This window comes from Nerophis lumbriciformis, linkage group LG08, assembly GCF_033978685.3.
Source record: "Nerophis lumbriciformis linkage group LG08, RoL_Nlum_v2.1, whole genome shotgun sequence".
Lineage (NCBI taxonomy): Eukaryota > Metazoa > Chordata > Actinopteri > Syngnathiformes > Syngnathidae > Nerophis > Nerophis lumbriciformis.
Window position 1 is genome coordinate 20,181,678 of NC_084555.2, and position 18,365 is coordinate 20,200,042.

General features: G+C 40.7%; 2 protein-coding genes across 6 annotated transcripts in view; both read right to left on the reverse strand.

The window, feature by feature from the left end:
- LOC140678985 (uncharacterized) overlaps positions 1-13,068 on the reverse strand; it is a 119,059-nt gene extending 105,991 nt beyond the window's left edge. For all 3 annotated transcript variants that reach the window (XM_072913654.1, XM_072913653.1, XM_072913655.1), the window contains exon 1: positions 13,055-13,068. The gene's annotated coding sequence lies outside the window, so the exon portion shown is untranslated. The remainder of the gene's footprint in view (positions 1-13,054) is intronic.
- alk (ALK receptor tyrosine kinase) overlaps positions 1-18,365 on the reverse strand; it is a 946,171-nt gene that overhangs the window by 147,956 nt on the left and 779,850 nt on the right. For all 3 annotated transcript variants that reach the window (XM_061968449.1, XM_061968451.1, XM_061968450.1), the window contains one exon: positions 9,048-9,167. In XM_061968449.1, the coding sequence (XP_061824433.1) occupies positions 9,048-9,167 (120 nt within the window). The remainder of the gene's footprint in view (positions 1-9,047; positions 9,168-18,365) is intronic.

Genomic DNA, 18,365 nt, shown 5'->3' on the forward strand with positions numbered 1-18,365 from the left:
ATTTTTGGTATTGAAAAAAAAAACATGCCGATATTTGGATTTTTTTTTTTTTACACTGTTATTATTTAAGTCAGGGGTTCTTAACCTTTTTGACTTTGATATCTTGATATCCAACTTTTCCACTACAATGTGGCCCAGGTACCATATATTACCACTGAATTCCTAAACATACTCTTGATTTTAATCGTATTCAATATTTATATCAAACCTACTTACAGTTTACAACTTTGCCAAATGATATGAAATGTGTTAATCACAAAGATTAGTATTTATTTCAAACATAAACCGTGAGCTTACTGTAGGTCAGGTTGTTTCGAAAAATAAGTACTAACCAAATATACTGCATAATAAGTGACTTATAAATAACTGAACATATACAAACATGCATACAGCTATGTTGTGCTAAAATAAAAATTGTGCAAGGAATATATGATAATGAATATGTTTCTTAACTAAACTGTCAAAGTTCAAATGAAAATACCGTTTCACCACTATAACCACATTTTTGTGATGTCTATTACAACTAAGTACAGTTGAAAAACAGATATTTTTTGGAATCCCTCTAGGGGGCGCTCACAGCCCAACCATGGCCCCCACCCCCTATGGTTAAGAAACACTGGTTTAAGTATTACAGATTTTTATTTCTAACTTTGTTTTTAGATTTACTTATTTTTTGATTTTTTTCCCAGTATCAACTTACTAGCACTGTTTTACATGGAGGGGGAAGGTTATTATTTATACATTTATTTCCAATACCAAAATGTGCTGACCGTGTTCTGGCATCATACATATGCACATATTCTGATCAAATACAGGGCCTGGGCTCTGATTGTGGGATCTGCCATAAGCAGGGCTAGATGACGCGTCCCTGTTTCTGTTTATCCACATGTCACCAATATAATGTTTGCAGCATCATTTTTAATACACCATGACTTCTTACAGGTGTCTGTGTTTGGCAGCATCTTTACTTTCTGTTCTTGGTGAAGCCAGCGCAACTGTTCCTCATCGTTAATCAGCTGTATTTCGTTCCAAATTCTTCCCTTCTTCAGTGCTGGTTCATTATCTAGTGGGTTCCGGCTTGACCTGTATCATTCTTCTACTGCAGACCTCGGCAAATTAAGGCCCGTGGGCCGCATACGTCCTGTTAAGCTTTTCAATCTGTAATATGTAAAATTCTATTCCGTTTTTTACGGTTGTCTGTCATAACGTTTTTAGCATTCAATCAGACATTATTGTGAGGTTTTGTATTAGTGTTCCTAAAAATCAGACACATTTCTTTCTCTAAATTTGGCCACCCGAGTCAAAATAATTGCCCAAGCCTGTTCTACTGACTGGTACCTATTTAAATTAACTTCTGTCCGCACGTTGCTTGCCTTCTCTGCATCCTTGGACTACGGCAACAGCCTTTATGTGCCATCGTCACATTTGTAATATTATGCTTTTATGGAAAGCAGTATGGATTTACTGTACTCTGAAAATAATGCCACCAGTATTTCCTAAATAGTTGGCAATATACAGTCCGATCCATAAAGAATCGACACAAAGTTGACACAGGTCTAATGTTGTTGGCTCTACCCATAGCAAAAATGTGCTTGCTCATCTGTTGCTTAATCTCGTATCTTGAGAACATTTTGAGCTTCTCATATCTGTCTAATTCTGTGATCAATTGTTTCTCTTTTATTGCTCCTAAGGGACCCTTAGGAGCAATAAATAAGCTAAAAAGAGACAAGACATCACTGAGACAAAGGAGGTTGAGTTGAGACAACCATTTGAGCAATATTTGAGAAGTGGGATACACTGAGGAGAGCTCATATATGTATGCCACTGATCTCAATTATGTCTCATTTATTTTGAAGGAGAATTAAAGAGAAAGAAATGAGATGTATGAGCAATAAAATAGATCTTATGTATGTCTCTTTCATGTCTTGATTATTTCTCTTAAATGTCTTAACAAAGCCATCATATCTCAAATTTGAGAATAATGAGAACAAATTGAGAGTGCAATTTAAATATTCGTTATCTGACTTAATTAGAAATAACACTAAAAAAATACTCAAATATTGAGCGGTGTATCACTTTATTTGGCTATATACACCACCACCAAGATTTGAAAGGAAACAAGGTGTGCTTTAAAGTTGTCATGTTTGTGTAATCATGTTTTGTTTTAAGTCATGTTTTGTTTAGTTTCTGTCTTTTCACTCCCTTGTCTTGTCACCATAGTTACCCATTAGTTTCACCTGTCATGTCACGCACCTGTTTTGAGTCACGCACCTGTTGTTAATCATGTCTGTGTTATTTAAGCTTTTGATTTTCTGTTGTTCGTCCTGGAGTCATAGCCTTTCTCACCCTGCTATCCCCGCATTTATGCCCCCTGTCACACTCTGTCCTCCGCTGCGCACTTCATGTCCATGCCAAGTAAGTTTGTTTATTATTGCCACAGTTAGTGTTTTTTATTGTTCATAGTTTTTTGCCCCCGTGCAAGTCTTTTGTTTTCATTAGTCAAGTTTTGTACCTCCGCCCCTGTGCGCGCTTTTTGTTTGATCCTTTCTTTATAGTTATATTATTAAATATGTATTTACCTTCAAGCCATGTCCAATCCAAATCCTTTTGCATCTTGGGAAAACAAAAACTCCACAGTCCAAGTCCTGACATTATGACTCCAGCTAATCGCTTTCCCGCAAAGAATTTGGTCGAAGAAGGAAGTTGGGAGTCGTTAGGAGCCATGGCGGAGCGAGACCTGACGTGGGGGCCAAATGGGAAGCTTATTCCCATTAGTTCCATTTGGTCCGAGGACGAGGCTGCGTCACCGCAATCCCGGAAGCGCCGCTCCAGACCGAGGACGTCAGGGAAGGCGAGCAGACCATACGCAGCGCGCCCGCAGGCTCCTCCCACTCCGGGCGGAAGCAGGCTGCTGCCAGCTCCGCAGCTCCAAAATGACGTCACAGACCAGGATTTTTTTTCCAACTCTTTTTCTTTTGATCACTCACCTCCAGCAAAAGACTCCAATCCCATGACCATGATTCAACACTACCAAAATATGATTTTGAACATCAGGTCTAGTCAGTCACAGCCATCCCAATTTCATGCCCCGCCCCCCAAGACTCAAGTCCCGCCCCCGTCACAATTCTTTTTTTTTTTTTTCGCCCACACAACCCCAGGTGGGGGATAAAGAATAATGTTGTGGCCAAAATAAAGGGAACATTTCTGCCCTCCTCCGCCCACCCCTACAGAGAGTTCCAGACCGCAGGGAGCGCGTCTGGTATCCGCCCCTTGAGGGGGGGGGCTGGGGTCGGGAGCTGTGTTGGTGGGGTGGCTCGGCATCACCATGCCAAGCCACAGCCTCCAGCACGGCCGCCACCACCAGTCTTCCGACCTGTCAAGCCACAGCCTCCAGCACGACCGCCCTCACCAGTCTACCGACCCGCCAAGCCGCAACCCCCAGCTAGACCTCCTCCACCTGCACCAGTAGCTCCACGACGCCAAGCTCCGGTACCAGCTCCACGACGCCAAGCTCCGGTACCAGCTCCACGACGCCAAGCTCTGGTACCAGCTCCACGACGCCAAGCTCCGGTACCAGCTCCACGACGCCAAGCTCCGGTACCAGCTCCACGACGCCAAGCTCCGGTACCAGCTCCACGACGCCAAGCTCCGGTACCAGCTCCACGACGCCAAGCTCCGGTACCAGCTCCACGACGCCAAGCTCCGGTACCAGCTCCACGACGCCAAGCTCCGGTACCAGCTCCACGACGCCAAGCTCCGGTACCAGCTCCACGACGCCAAGCTCCGGTACCAGCTCCACGACGCCAAGCTCCGGTACCAGCTCCACGACGCCAAGCTCCGGTACCAGCTCAACAAGTCCAAGACCAAGACCCTCCACGCCAAGACCAAGACACGCCATGCCAAGACCAAGACACGCCATGCCAAGACCAAGACACGCCATGCCAAGACCAAGACACGCCATGCCAAGACCAAGACACGCCATGCCAAGACCAAGACACGCCATGCCAAGACCAAGACACGCCATGCCAAGACCAAGACACGCCATGCCAAGACCAAGACACGCCAAGCCAAGACCAAGACCCGCCAAACCAAGACCAAGACCAAGACCAAGACCAAGACCAAGACTCTCAATGTAAGATACAAAGAGCTGTTCTTCTCAGTAAAGCTCGTCATTATGGGGCGTAAAAATCAAAACAAACCAATTAGAGAAATAATAAAAAAACAGGTGTGGCCAAATCAACTGTTTAGAACATTCTCAAAAAGAAAGAATGCACGGGTGAGCTCAGCAACATCAAAAGATCTGGAAGACAACAGAAAACAACTGATGGATGACCAAAGAAGTATTACCCTGGTGAAGAGAGAACCTTCACAACGGCTGTTTGGATCAATAAGACTCTCCAGGACGCCAGTACATACTGTATGTGTGTCAAAGTCAACAGTCAAGAGAAGACTTCACCAGAGTGAATACCACAATATGTAAACCCCATTGGTGAGCCCCACAAATAGTAAACATCTAAAATAGCTTTTTTATGGTCTTGAAAAAGATGAGACAAAGATCAACTTGTAGCAAATCAATGAAGAGAGTACAAAAAATAAAGGCAACTGAAGTTTGTTATGCATAATTTTATGAAGACCTAATGAACCTCTTTGGATTAATTAAGGCAACTGTTTATGTTCCAAAACATGTCACCTCATCAGTAATGCATGGTGGTTCCCTTGTATTTATTGACGATGTACTGCTGGCAAAAGCAGCAGGATACATTCTGAAGTGTAATGTATCTGCTCATATTCGGCCAAATGCTTCATATCTCATTGAAAGGTGCTTAGCAGCGCGGATGGACAATGACCCGAAGTAAACTAAAAAAAAAAAAACCCAAAGGGCATTTTTAAGGCACAGAAGTGGAATGTTATGCAAGTGGAATGTTATGCAATGACATACAACTTTTTATACCGATAATGACTTGAGTAAAGGACGATATCGATATTAATCTTATACAAAATCAGCACGAATCATAGTACCTTGTAACGACCGGGGGTCCTTCTCCCAAGATGCAGATGGACTTCGGACACAGCGTGCAGGTTGGAAATTATTTATCTAAGCGATAAATCAGGCCGGAACAAACAAAAACATGCTCATAGCACGGAAGGCAAAAGCTAAGGGGGCTAGCGTGGGAGCTAGCAAACCAAATGAGCTTAGCGTGGAAGCTAATACACAACAACAGGAATCAAACCGTTGTTAACTGTTGCTTGTAGCAAATTAAAATACCAGACTGACTGAGCGGCAAAGGCAGTATTAAATAGCGCTCTGATCAGTGCTCAGGAAACAGTTGAGCGCCCCGAACACCAATCAGAGACAGGTGAAGACAATAAGCACCCATAGTAACAGAAAACAAAACCCAGGGGCGCACAAAACAGGAACTGAGGGAGTTCAAAAACCAAACAGAACATGATCCGGGCAGCGGATCATAACAGTACCTAATGTTTTAGAGTGTGCAATGTTAGAAAAGTCTTGATTGAATGAAATTATTAAAAATGGTAGATATGAAAAACATTTACCTTATGACCAGAGGTGGGTACTATTGTGCTACAATAATGTGTTCCATTACTCTTGGTCTCTTAAAAATGTGAGGCACATTAACTGTTGTAATTCCAACAGCTGATTTAGATTTAAATACCCTCAAATTAAAGTTGACAGTCTGCAGATAAAGCACATCTTGTATGTTTGATTTTAAATCTACAGTTGTGGTATGTAGAGCCAAAAATACTATAATTGTGTCGATGACCCAATATTTATTAACCTGGCTGTCAACATTGTGTCCAAAATGTCAATATTTTTAGTGTGAGCAGTACATCATTGTTATCTAGCAGTCTTAATCCTCCTGGGAATTGAATTCACCAGCGTTACACTGGTTGTTACTGCAACCCTCTTCCACTCTTCCATGATGACATCACTAAGATGGTGTGTTAGTATCAGCGCACACCTTCATATTCTGCTGGATGGAAGCATACTTAACCTCCAGCTTTTCCAGCCTCTCAGATGTGTGTTCCAGGTTGTTATCATGCTAGAAATAGGAGAAAACCAAAGACTATAAAAATGGGACCCATTACCTCCCTGCTTGGCACTCAGCATCAAGGGTTGGAATTGGGGGTTAAATCGCCAAAAATGATTCCCGGGCGCGGCACCGCTGCTGCCCACTGCTCCCCTCACCTCCCAGGGGGTGAACAAGGGGATGGGTCAAATGCAGAGGTCAAATTTCACCACACCTAGTGTGTGTGTGATAATCATTGGTACTTTAATAAAGATCATGCTCATGACTTTTTAAAGATGAGATTAACATATTTAAAACATATTTAGATAAACTATCTAAATTATGTGGCTTTGTTTTGAATTATTATTATTATTATTATAATTTTTTAAACCAAAATAGCATACATATTCAATATAACATGTCCTGGGAGTTAAGTCTTCTTTAAAATAAGTGACACCTCTGTTTTTAACTTTGATTAAGGGTCTTTTGAACGCATCACAGTTATGTTCACAAATTGATTTATTATACGTTTAGCTTTCTTCTATCACCTCATCCGTGTTGGTGCTGTGTGTGTAAATGCTTACGGTGAGTTCTGATGACATCATGTCGTCTGTGTTGAGCGCTGTTTTCTACGCGTGGTTTGCAGCTATCCATGTGGAAAGAAACATTTCGTACTTTGAATAGGAGGGGCGTTGTAGACTTTAGACCTAATTTACTAAAGGTTTGCATGTACTATAACGTGCAATCTTTAATTAAGTGATTATTTGGCGTACCACTAAATGGAGCCCGCATACCACTAGCGGTACGCGTACCACAGTTTCAAAATCACTGCTATACAGGTGTATAGATAATACTTGGTTAATAGTCAGGTCACGATATGTAAATACAGTATTGTTGGCGGGTTTTGGATGTTTTTTTTAGAAGAAAAGAAGATTTCAATTGCATAGGGGTTGTGAATGATAAACAGCACCTCTTTTTCCAATGTTTGCGTATTTTCAGTATCACTGATCTGCAGATATGGGCAGAGTGCAGATGAGTTCCCCTTGTGATGTCATCCGACCCTGAATCTACGGGAATTGCTGAAGACATTCGGAGCAGAATATTCAAAATGGCCGTATGAAATGGTGGCATTCTGTGATGTTTAGACAGTATTTTCACATACTTTGCGGTTTGGGGATACAAGATACGGTTTAATGCAGTGATTCTCAAACTGTGGTATGCGTACCACTAGTGATACACGGGTGCCATCTAGTGGTGTGCCATATAATCACTTAATTAATTATTCAAACACAGTGTTACTGTTCAAACTGTGTGTAATGTAACAGTAACCAAATATTATTATAATACATTAAATATACTTGTTAAATAAAACAGCTGCCTCGATTGTAATCAATACTTAGGCCTACAATGCTACTGTATTATAAAGTTGGTCATTATGGTGGTAGTTGGAGAGCCAGGTGTTTTCTGATGTGGTACTTAGTGAAGAAAGATTAAGAACCACTGCTGAAGGAAAACAATGAAACACAACTCAGCATATAAAATCAGCTTGTTTTTTTCATTATACTGGTACTTTAAACCAATTTAAGCCATGCTTGCTCCCCCCCCAAAAAACACAACTTTAACATGTAACATAACTTTTTAAAAGAAAACCACTCTTGTAGATCACAAATATTGTATGAACAATGTAGTCCAAACAACTACAGTAGTTATATGAAGTAATGTACTAATAACGTACAGCATTTACCTTGCAGAGTGGACTTCTACAGCATTTCATAACAGCTGCTTCTCCGTCAAACACACCATTAGTTTCTCTAAATTTTCATGGATATCTGCTGTTTTGATATTATTTTAACGTCCCTGGCTGCTATTATCGACTCTTTCTGCTTTGATCTTACAGGATTCACTGTGTTATTCGCTACGCTATGGACTCCCGAATCGCAACCTCAAGCATAACAATTAACGGAGAGACAGCTCTTACTTCAAAACAGTCATTAGTTGAGATCCCACTGTATTAAAACTGCATACTAAATATTACCTCAAAACTGTGCTATTCTATTTTTATAAGTGAGATTTTGATATATTTTGTTGTAGTTCTATCTATTCAACAGTCTTTTTGTGAATGTGCGATAACCATTTTCAAGAGAAAGTTGACATTGAAGAGCATTTAATAGGCAAGGAGGGTTAGTGTGATTTGTCAAACCAGTTTGAAATTGAAGCCTCTGTACACAGCAAAATCAATTTTCTGGGCTTTAACAGGGCATGGATGGTATTAACGCATTCTGCCAGAGAGAGAAAATCGATTATAAAGATGGACGGATGGAGGGATGGACAGATAGATGAGTTGCACTGAAAAAGAAAATCGTATCCCTAACCACAACACTTATAACCTCTTCACATTTATTTAAGTGCAAGACGCTTAGTGTTAAATGATTTCAGAGAAACATGTTTACTACCCAAGGCTATAAAAAAAGATTTCCTATCCAGTATAACAGGAGACGAGTAACAACTCACTTTTTCAGCAAGTCCAGCACGTGTAGCTGAAGCACTTCAAAGTACTGACTGAGGAAATGTGTTTTAGAGCAGGTTTGATATGACTAACACAAATTTATGACTTCCAATATTGTTGCTCTCCTGAAGGAAGGAAGTAAGAGAGCGTGAGTGGGAAAATGTCAAGTCTGTGTAACTGTCTCCATTGACATTCTCAGGAGACAAATTGAATGATTTTACACTTCGTAACTGCCCGTCCTGCTCCATTTATTGCCAAAAGAGATATCTCCAGGACCCATGCTGTCGGGGCGTGATGCCAACCAGTGGGTGGGAGCGCACTTACTTTACCATTTATCACGTCAAACTCGGTGCATTTTGGGTAATTGTGAATCGGCGCATGCATGTGTGAGCGTAGGAGGTAGATGCAGAGTCAAAGAATGACAGAGGAAGAAACACCGCAGAGAATGCATACAGGGACATCGCTTCTTTCAGGAGGTAAAACATCCATCGCTCACACAAATTCACACTTACAGTAATCAGTGGTGTGGGAGTTCATCAGTGGGATCCCGACGGATGGAGGCGTGGTAGTGATTGGTGGTCCAAGGGCCAACCTTGTTGTGCTGCTGGCCACCGGTGGAAATTCTCCATTTGCTGAAATGAAATTTAACATTTAATGAACAAGCTTGCATTTCTCACCCCTTGTTCATCAGTCTGAAATATATGAATAAGAAGGCTATTTAAAAAAAAAAAAGCCTCGAGCCACAACTACATTTCATGGACTGAGATGATATGTTCGCTGGTACCTTGATCTCATCCAGCAAAAACTCCGCCTGATTGGCTATTTACTGCACAAGATGGAGCAACCTTTAACTCCCAAAGATGTTGAAGCGGGGGTGGCTAATTTTAGTTGCATGGTCGGAGGGCTGACCTGGAAATTGGTGAAGAGTCGGTCTTATTCTGTACGTCTCAGTGTGGAGAAGAAAGGAGTCTTCATGGCTGTTTAGTTAAGCCTGTATCAATGAATCACTCTCAGGAATGACGTTTGTGCATTGCTATCTGCAGCTGGCATGGCACAACATCAGCCTCATAATCACGGTCACACCTCAAACAGCTTGTGTGTGATGGAAGGTTATTTAAAATGCTAGTGTTCATTCCGCTCACAAAACAACACTTTGTTCAATCATGGCTGGAACTATTCAGCCTGAAGCGAGTGTGTGACCAAGCTTGCAGTCACACATATGGTATACTCAATGAGGTTTGATTCTATATGTACATTTATTGACAAGTTGAGGGGCACCTGTGAGGATTTTTGTCTTTTCTGACTTATGCAGTCGTGGTCAAAAGTTTACATACACTTGTAAAAAACATAATGTCATGGCTGTCTTGAGTTTCCAATAATTTCTATAACTCTTATTTTTTTGTGATAGAGTGATTGGAGCCCATACTTGTTGGTCTGATTGATTGATTGATTGATTGAGACTTTTATTAGTAGGTTGCACAGTGAAGTACATATTCCGTACAATTGACCACTAAATGGTAACACCCGAATAAGTTTTTCAACTTGTTTAAGTCGGGGTCAACTTAAATTGATTCATGATACAGATATATACTATCAGATATATACTATCATCATAATACAGTCGGACACGTTTCCAGTGAGGGTTGGACTCCGCCAAGGCTGCCCTTTGTCACCGATTCTGTTCATAACTTTTATGGACGGAATTTCTAGGCGCAGTCAAGGCGTTGAGGGGATCTGGTTTGGTGGCTGCAGGATTAGGTCTCTGCTTTTTGCAGATGATGTGGTCCTGATGGCTTCATCTGGCCAGGATCTTCAGCTCTCGCTGGATCGGTTCGCAGCCGAGTGAGAAGCGACTGGGATGAGAATCAGCACCTCCAAATCCGAGTCCATGGTTCTCGCCCGGAAAAGGGTGGAATGCCATCTTCGGGTTGGGGAGGAGACCCTGCCCCAAGTGGAGGAGTTCAAGTACCTCGGAGTCTTGTTCACAAGTGAGGGAAGAGTGGATCGTGAGATCGACAGGCGGATCGGTGCGGCATCTTCAGTAATGCGGACGCTGTATCGATCCGTTGTGGTGAAGAAGTACAGTCATCACACAAGATAATCACCTTGAATTATTTACATTATTTACAATCCGGGGTGTGGAGGGGGGGGGGGGGGGGGGGGGTAGGTTTGGTTGTTATCATCAGTCATCAACAATTGAGAACAGAGAAATGGATATTGGAACAGTGTAGGTCTGACTTGGTAGGACATGTACAGCAAGTAGTGGACATAGAGAGAGAGAGAGAGAGAGAGAGATCAGAAGGCATAAGAAAAAGTATCTACATTTGATTGTTTACATTTGATTATTAACAATCCGGGGTGGGTGTTAGTTTAGGGTTGTAGCTGCCTGGAGGTGTAGTTTTATTGCGGTTTTGAAGGAGGATAGAGATGCCCTTTCTTTTATACCTGTTGGGAGCGCATTCCACATTGATGTGGCATAGAAAGAGAATGAGTTAAGACCTTTGTTAGATCGGAATCTGGGTTTAACGTGGTTAAGTGCCTTGGTGTTGTGGTTATGGCGGACATTTACGTTAAGGAAGTAGTTTGACATGTACTTCGGTATCAGGGAGGTGTAGCGGATTTTATAGACTAGGCTCAGTGCAAGTTGTTTTACTCTGTCCCCCACCCTGAGCCAGCCCACTTTGGAGAAGTGGGTAGGAGTGAGGTGGGATCTGGGGTGGAGGTCTAGAAGTAATCTGACTAGCTTGTTCTGGGATGTTTGGAGTCTAGATTTGAGGGTTTTGGAGGTGCTAGGGTACCAGGAGGTGCATGCGTAATCGAAAAAGGGTTGAACGAGAGTTCCCGCTAGAATCCTCATGGTGCTTTTGTTGACCAGAGAGGAGATTCTATAGAGAAATCTCGTTCGATGGTTAACCTTTTGATTACCTTGGTTGCCATTTTATCACAGGAAAGATTAGTCTCTCGAATGGAACCTAGGTCGGTGACCTCATCTTTCCTGGTGATAACAATGTCACCCACTTTTATAGTGAAGTCACTGACTTTCTTAAGGTTGATGTGGGACCCAAACAGGATGGATTCCGTTTTACCCAAGTGTATGGATAGCTTGTTGTCAGCGAGCCAGGTGCAAGTTCTACAGAGTTCAGCACTGAGGATTTTCTCCACCTGTGACTTGTCCCTGTCTGATACCAGCAAGGCCGAGTCATCCGCAAACAAGAACAATTCACAGTCGCATGCCGATGACAAGTCGTTTATGTTAATTAGGAACAGTAAAGGCCCTAATATACTGCACACAAAAAACACAAAAAACATTCATGAAGTTTGGTTCTTTTATGGGTCTACTGAAAATGTGACAAAATCTGCTGGTTCAAAAGTATACATACAGCAATGTTAATATTTGGTTACATGTCCCTTGGCAAGTTTCACTGCAATAAGGTGCTTTTGGTAGCCATCTACAAGCTTCTGGCAAGCTTCTGGTTGAATATTTTACCACTTCTCTTGACAACATTGGTGCAGTTAAGCTAAATTTGTTGGTTTTCTGACATGGACTTGTTTCTTCAGCATTATCCACACGTTTAAGTTAGGACTTTGGGAAGGCCATTATGTTCTTTACAAGTGTATGTAAACTTTTGACCATGACTGTAAATGTTGAGACAATGTTGAATACTCGTGTTAAACAATGCCAAAAAGTCAACTCATAAGTTTCATGCATTTTGGTGTGAGCTTGCACTCAGTTTTGGATGCCTTTGCCTGCAGACTTTTTTTTAAAGATTGGCTGCGTTGTGATGTCACAGTGAGGTGGGTGTACATATGTGGTCATGTGGCGGTAAGCCTCCTCCCTCTTTATTGAGCGGGACTGCTGCCCCTGGAGCTTCGGTATTCCTTCTTGTTTCATGCTTTCCTGCCTGCTCTCTGTCTATAAAATAAATACTGTAAAGTCATACTTGCCAACCCTCCCGGATTTTCAGGGAGACTCCCGAAATTCAGCGCCTCTCCCGAAAACCTCCCGGGACAAATTTTCTCCCGAAAATCTCTCGAAATTCAGGCGGAGCTGGAGGCCACGCCCCCTCCAGCTCCATGCGGACCTGAGTGACGTGTCGACAGCCTGTTCTCACGTCCGCTTTCCCACAATATAAACAGCATGCCTGCCCAATCACGTTATAACTGTAGAATGATCGAGGGCGAGTTCTTGGTTTCTTATGTAGGTTTATTGTTAGGCAGTTTCATTAACGTCCTCCCAGCGCGGTAACAACACACAACAACAGCAGTCAAGTTTTCGTCTACCGTAAAGCAGTTCGTCTGCCGTAAACAGCAATGTTGTGACACTTTTAAACAGGACAATACTGCCATCTACTGTACATGCATATGTGACCCACCCATAATGTGTCACATTCTTGTGTTGATTTATTTATTTTATTTTGTGGTTTGAATTCGTTTTTGGAGCTGTCATTACACATTTATCAGTATTCACATTGGTCAGTAGGGGGCAGTAGGGCGTTTCTTCCCAATTGAATGCTATCACCTGCAGATCGGAAGTGTCTTGTCATTCTGATGAGAGCGACCAGTCTGTGAACAATTGAAACGTCCTGTGTGCTTTTTCCTCCTGTATAACAGGTTCGTTTTGGTGAATCAACTCACTGAATAATATCCATGTGATCTTTATAAGTTTAAGTACACATTCTGATGGTGGAGCCTAACTCTAAAGTGTTTGTGAGTTGTAGTTTGTATTTGTGAATGAATCCAGCGCACAGCTGCAGTAATCAATACAAAATGGCGACGTGAGTGCGCAATGTTTATATAGGAACTTCGGATCCTAATTCAGACTCCCAAATTAGAGCTCCCGTTTTCTTATTGATTTTATAATGTATATTTGTATAATGTGTGTGTTCTGAAATAGTGACAGAGAATAGAACAAGGATGGACAATTCAACCCTTAACTCAACGAGTGTTTTGTGTGTGTATATGTGTAAATAAATGAATACTGAAATTCAAGTATTTCTTTTATATATATATATATATATATATATATATATATATATATATATATATATATATATATATATATATAATAATATATATATATATATATATATATATATATATATATATATATAGCTAGAATTCACTGAAAGTCAAGTATTTCTTATATATATATATATATATATATATATATATATCTATATATCTATATATATATATATATATATATATATCTTAACCACGCCCCCAAACACGCCCCCGCCCCACCCCCGACCACGCCCCCCGCCCCCCACCCCCCACCTCCCGAAATCGGAGGTCTCAAGGTTGGCAAGTATGTGTAAAGTAAATAATTCTGTGTTTATTTGCCCACGACATTTGGGCTACTACAAAATTGGATTAGCCGCTGAACTAAGGCAGAAAAAGTAAACGGCATTGCAACATTACTACTTGGTTTGAGGAAACACAAGATAAGGTAGGATAAAGTATAATTTTAATCTAATCATGGTATTTGCATAAAAACACCGACGTACGACATGTATTGACATGAATGCTGGTAAAAGCAACTTTTTTTGATGCAGCTCTGCATCGATCAAGAGTGGGCAGGTGTACCCAATCGGATCTATAAACTGTTTATGAAGTTTATAACTTCGACCGTGTCTGAAAAGAAAATAGCGGCGATGTATTGTCTTTAGGATATACATCAAATAGTGTACATTTTCAAAAGATACATTTGAATCCTTTTGGAAAGTGCTTATTTGCATCAAACAAGAAAACAACTTAAACCTACTGCATCAAAAAGCGTGCATCAGTGTGTAAAGGATATCACCACATGGGCTCAGGAACACTTCAGAAAACCACTGTCAGTAACTACAGTTGGTCGCTACATCTGTAAGTGCAAGTTAAAACTCTACTATGCAAAGCGAACGCCATTTATCAACAACACCCAGAAACGGCGCCGGCTGGACTGATACAACGTGTAAAAGTGTTCTGTGGTCTGACGAGTCCACATTTCAAATTGTTTTTGGAAACTGTGGATGTCGTGTCCTCCGGAACAAAGAGGAAAAGAACCATCCGGATTGTTATAGGTGCAACAGTGATGGTATGGGGGTGTATTAGTGCCCAAGGCATGGGTAACTTACACATCTGTGAAGGCACCATTAATGCTGAAAGGTATTGATTGATTGATTGATTGATTGAAACTTTTATTAGTAGATTGCACAGTGCAGTACATATTCTGTACAATTGACCACTAAATGGTAACAACCGAATAAGTTTTTCAACTTATCCACTTAAATTGATTCATGATACAGATATATACTATCATCATAATACAGTCATCACACAAGATAATCATCAGAGTATATACATTTAATTATTTACATTATTTACACACAGGTTTCGGAGAAACATATGTTGCCATCCAAGCAACGTTATCATGGACGCCCCTGCTTATTTCAGCAAGACAATGCCAAGCCACGTGTTACAACAGCTTGGCGTCATAGTAAAAGAGAGCGGGTACTAGACTGGCCTGCCTGTAGTCCAGACCTGTCTCCCATTGAAAATGTGTGGCTCAATATGAAGCGTAAAATACCACAACGGAGACAATGGGCTGTTGAACAACTTAAGCTGTACATCAAGCAAGAATGGGAAATAATTCCACATGAAAAGTTTCAAAAATTGGTCTCCTCAGTTCCCAAACGTTTACTGAGTGTTGTTAAAAGGAAAGGCCATGTAAAGTGGTAAACATTACCCTGTGCCAACTATTTTGCAATGTGTTGCTGCCATTAAATTCTAAGTTAATGATTATTTGCCAAAAAAAAACAAGTTTCTCGAACGTTAAATATCTTGCCTTTGCAGTCTATTCAATTGAATATAAGTTGAAAAGGATTTGCAAATCATTGTATTCTGTTTTCATTTACGAATTACACAACATGCCAACTTCACTGGTTTTGGGTTTCGTACATTAATCTCCCACTTTAAACCACGGCAGAAACAGTGGCAGCTTTGCACAGAGTGGGTGTGCGTCTCCTCTCTGCTCTGACAAGAAAGGAATGTACGTTTATTGCCATTGCACTTAAAAGTACAACAAAATGTGTTTCCAGTACAAGATCTCTAAGAGCAGACCTACATTTAGGGCAGACATGGGCAAATTAAAACGATTAAACGTCTCCAAATTATTTTTTACACCTTTTACATCGAAACTGGAGCCGCCAATATGATGTGCAGTGCATTTTTCAAATTAAGTCTTGAACTATAGAATGGTTGGAATCTGCATTTCTGAGCGATAAACGGGTTATTACGGTAATCTACGTCACATCAGCTCCAAGCAGATGAGGCAAGAAGCAGACAACAAAGTTATGTTCTGCAGAAAAGTGATACTATATGGCTTATTATTATATGGGTGTGGGTGTTTTTTGTCCTTTGTGTTCATGTTTCGCCGTGTTTGTTGCATATTTGTTGCATTTTGCTTTATTGTAAAAGATTGCTCTTGAGATGGTCGTCTGGGAAGCAAAGAGGAGAGGCGTTCATATGTTCTTAATATTCAGTGTTTTATCATTCATTATTGATTAACGGTTGCTGAATGGGGCCCGTTTTCTCTAATTGCATGCATTATTTTGTAAGTCCACAAAAGCAGCATAAGAACAGGCACCGAGATGGTCTGAGCCTGATTTGAACCCAGAACCTCCGTAGCTCTTAGGCTGACCTGCTAACCACATTACCACGGTGCTAAAACAGAAATTGGAATTTGAAATTGCTCATAAGATTAGACAGAGCACCATGGTAATTGTATTGTTGCTGGCGAATACACCGACTTGTTGTATCTTATTTTACTTGGTAAAAAACTTCCGAAAACACTAAATGAGCTCTTAGAGCAAACAACTGCATATCAATAACATTTGTCCAAACCTGCCTGCTTGTTCTTCATGTATCTTGGTATTGCAATGCTGATTTCAAAGTCTTTTTTTCTACCAACTTGCACCGGTCAGAAAATCAATATCTCATTCCCAAGCCCTGTAATCATCAAATTAATATGATCATCTAAAACTCTGCTGCTTGAGACTATGTGCAGATTTGATGGATCACGCACGGCATACAAGTGAACACAATGTTTGATAGGTTGTGTGAGGGCAACCACTTTACACACCATCTATATGTCCTGCAGGAAATAAGAGGCTTAATTCTGTTATTTCAACACAAGTTCAACATTTTTTTTGTGTATCTAGAGCAAAATAGCTACTATATTGATATTCTGGGCATATGAGGATCCTGTGAGATAAGCAGTGCTGGGGGTTTACAGAAATGGAATGTTGCTGCAGCAATGAGAAAAAAGCAAGCAGGGCATCGTGAACATGAGGGCAGAGAAACAGCCGCTCGGGCTGTCACTGTTCATTAGTAAGGTGATGTAGGCTACTCCAAGCCCTCAAGAACCATGCCATGTTGGACTGGCGGGGTCACCCAAAAATGAAAGGGGAATAACTGTGTACCACTCTCTAGGAAACAGTCTCAATATAAAAGTGCTATCTTCCAAAATATATATTTTTTTCAATTTCAAATATTTGTATTGTGCATTTTTACAAATGCACCATACTGAATAAATGAAGTGAAAACGGGTTATACTTGTATAGCGCTTTTCTACCTTCAAGGTACTCAAAGCGCTTTGACACTATTTCCACATTCACACACTGATGGCGGGAGCTGCCATGCAAGGCACTAACCACGACCCATCAGGAGCAAGGGTGAAGTGTCTTGCTCAAGGACACAACGGACGTGACTAGGTTGGTAGAAGCTGGGGGATCGAACCGGGAACCCTCAGGTTGCTGGCACGGCCACTCTCCCAACCGCATCACGCCGTCCCCATTGTCTATACATTTTTATTACCTGTATAACGTATTTTCCAGACTATAAGCCGCTACTTTTTTCCTACGCTTTGACCCTGGCGGCTTATAAAACGATGCGGCTAATTTACGGATTTTTCTTTGCTAACGGCCATAATGTTTTGTATTAAACAACAATTTTTTTTATAAAACATCCACTGAGACTGAAAAGGTGTGTTATTGTTTGTGCTATGGATCCATCTTTTGTTCGAATTTTCTCACTGCAGTTGCTGCGAGTGGAATGTCTACAGAATTTCCTTCTGTTTAGTAACGTGAACTGGAAGTACACGTTCTGTTCCGTCTACTAGTCATCCATAGTGTTTTTGCTCTTATTGTTTCTTCAATCATCACTCCAAACAACGTTTGTAAGTTTTACAATAGAACTAAAACGATTCAAACTTACCAGAGTGTTTTCATGCATATTTGTACGTGCTATCGTAATGTAATCAAACTAGCAGTTTATTTTGAACATGCATACAATACAATTACAATGTAATACGTCACATATTTCCAGGTGTTTCATTATAGCATGTTTGAAAAGGAGTAGGAAGAAGCAGATATTATTTAACCCTACCCATTTTCATATCATAGCAGTTGTATCCCCTTTCTTTGTTCTCTGTTTGTAACAGAACAGTGAATAAATAAATTAGTAAATATATTTAGGGATGTCCGATAATGGCTTTTTGCCGATATCCGATATTCCGATATTGTCCAACTCTTTAATTACCGATACCAATATCAACCGATACTGATATCAACCGATACTGATGTATACAGTCATGGAATTAACACATGATTATGCCTAATTTGGACAACCAGGTATGGTGAAGATAAGGTCCTTTTTTTTAAATATTAATAAAATAAAATAAGATAAATAAATTAAAAACATTTTCTTGAATAAAAAAGAAAGTAAAACAATATAAAAACAGTTACATAGAAACTAGTAATTAATGAAAATGAGTAAGATTAACTGTTAAA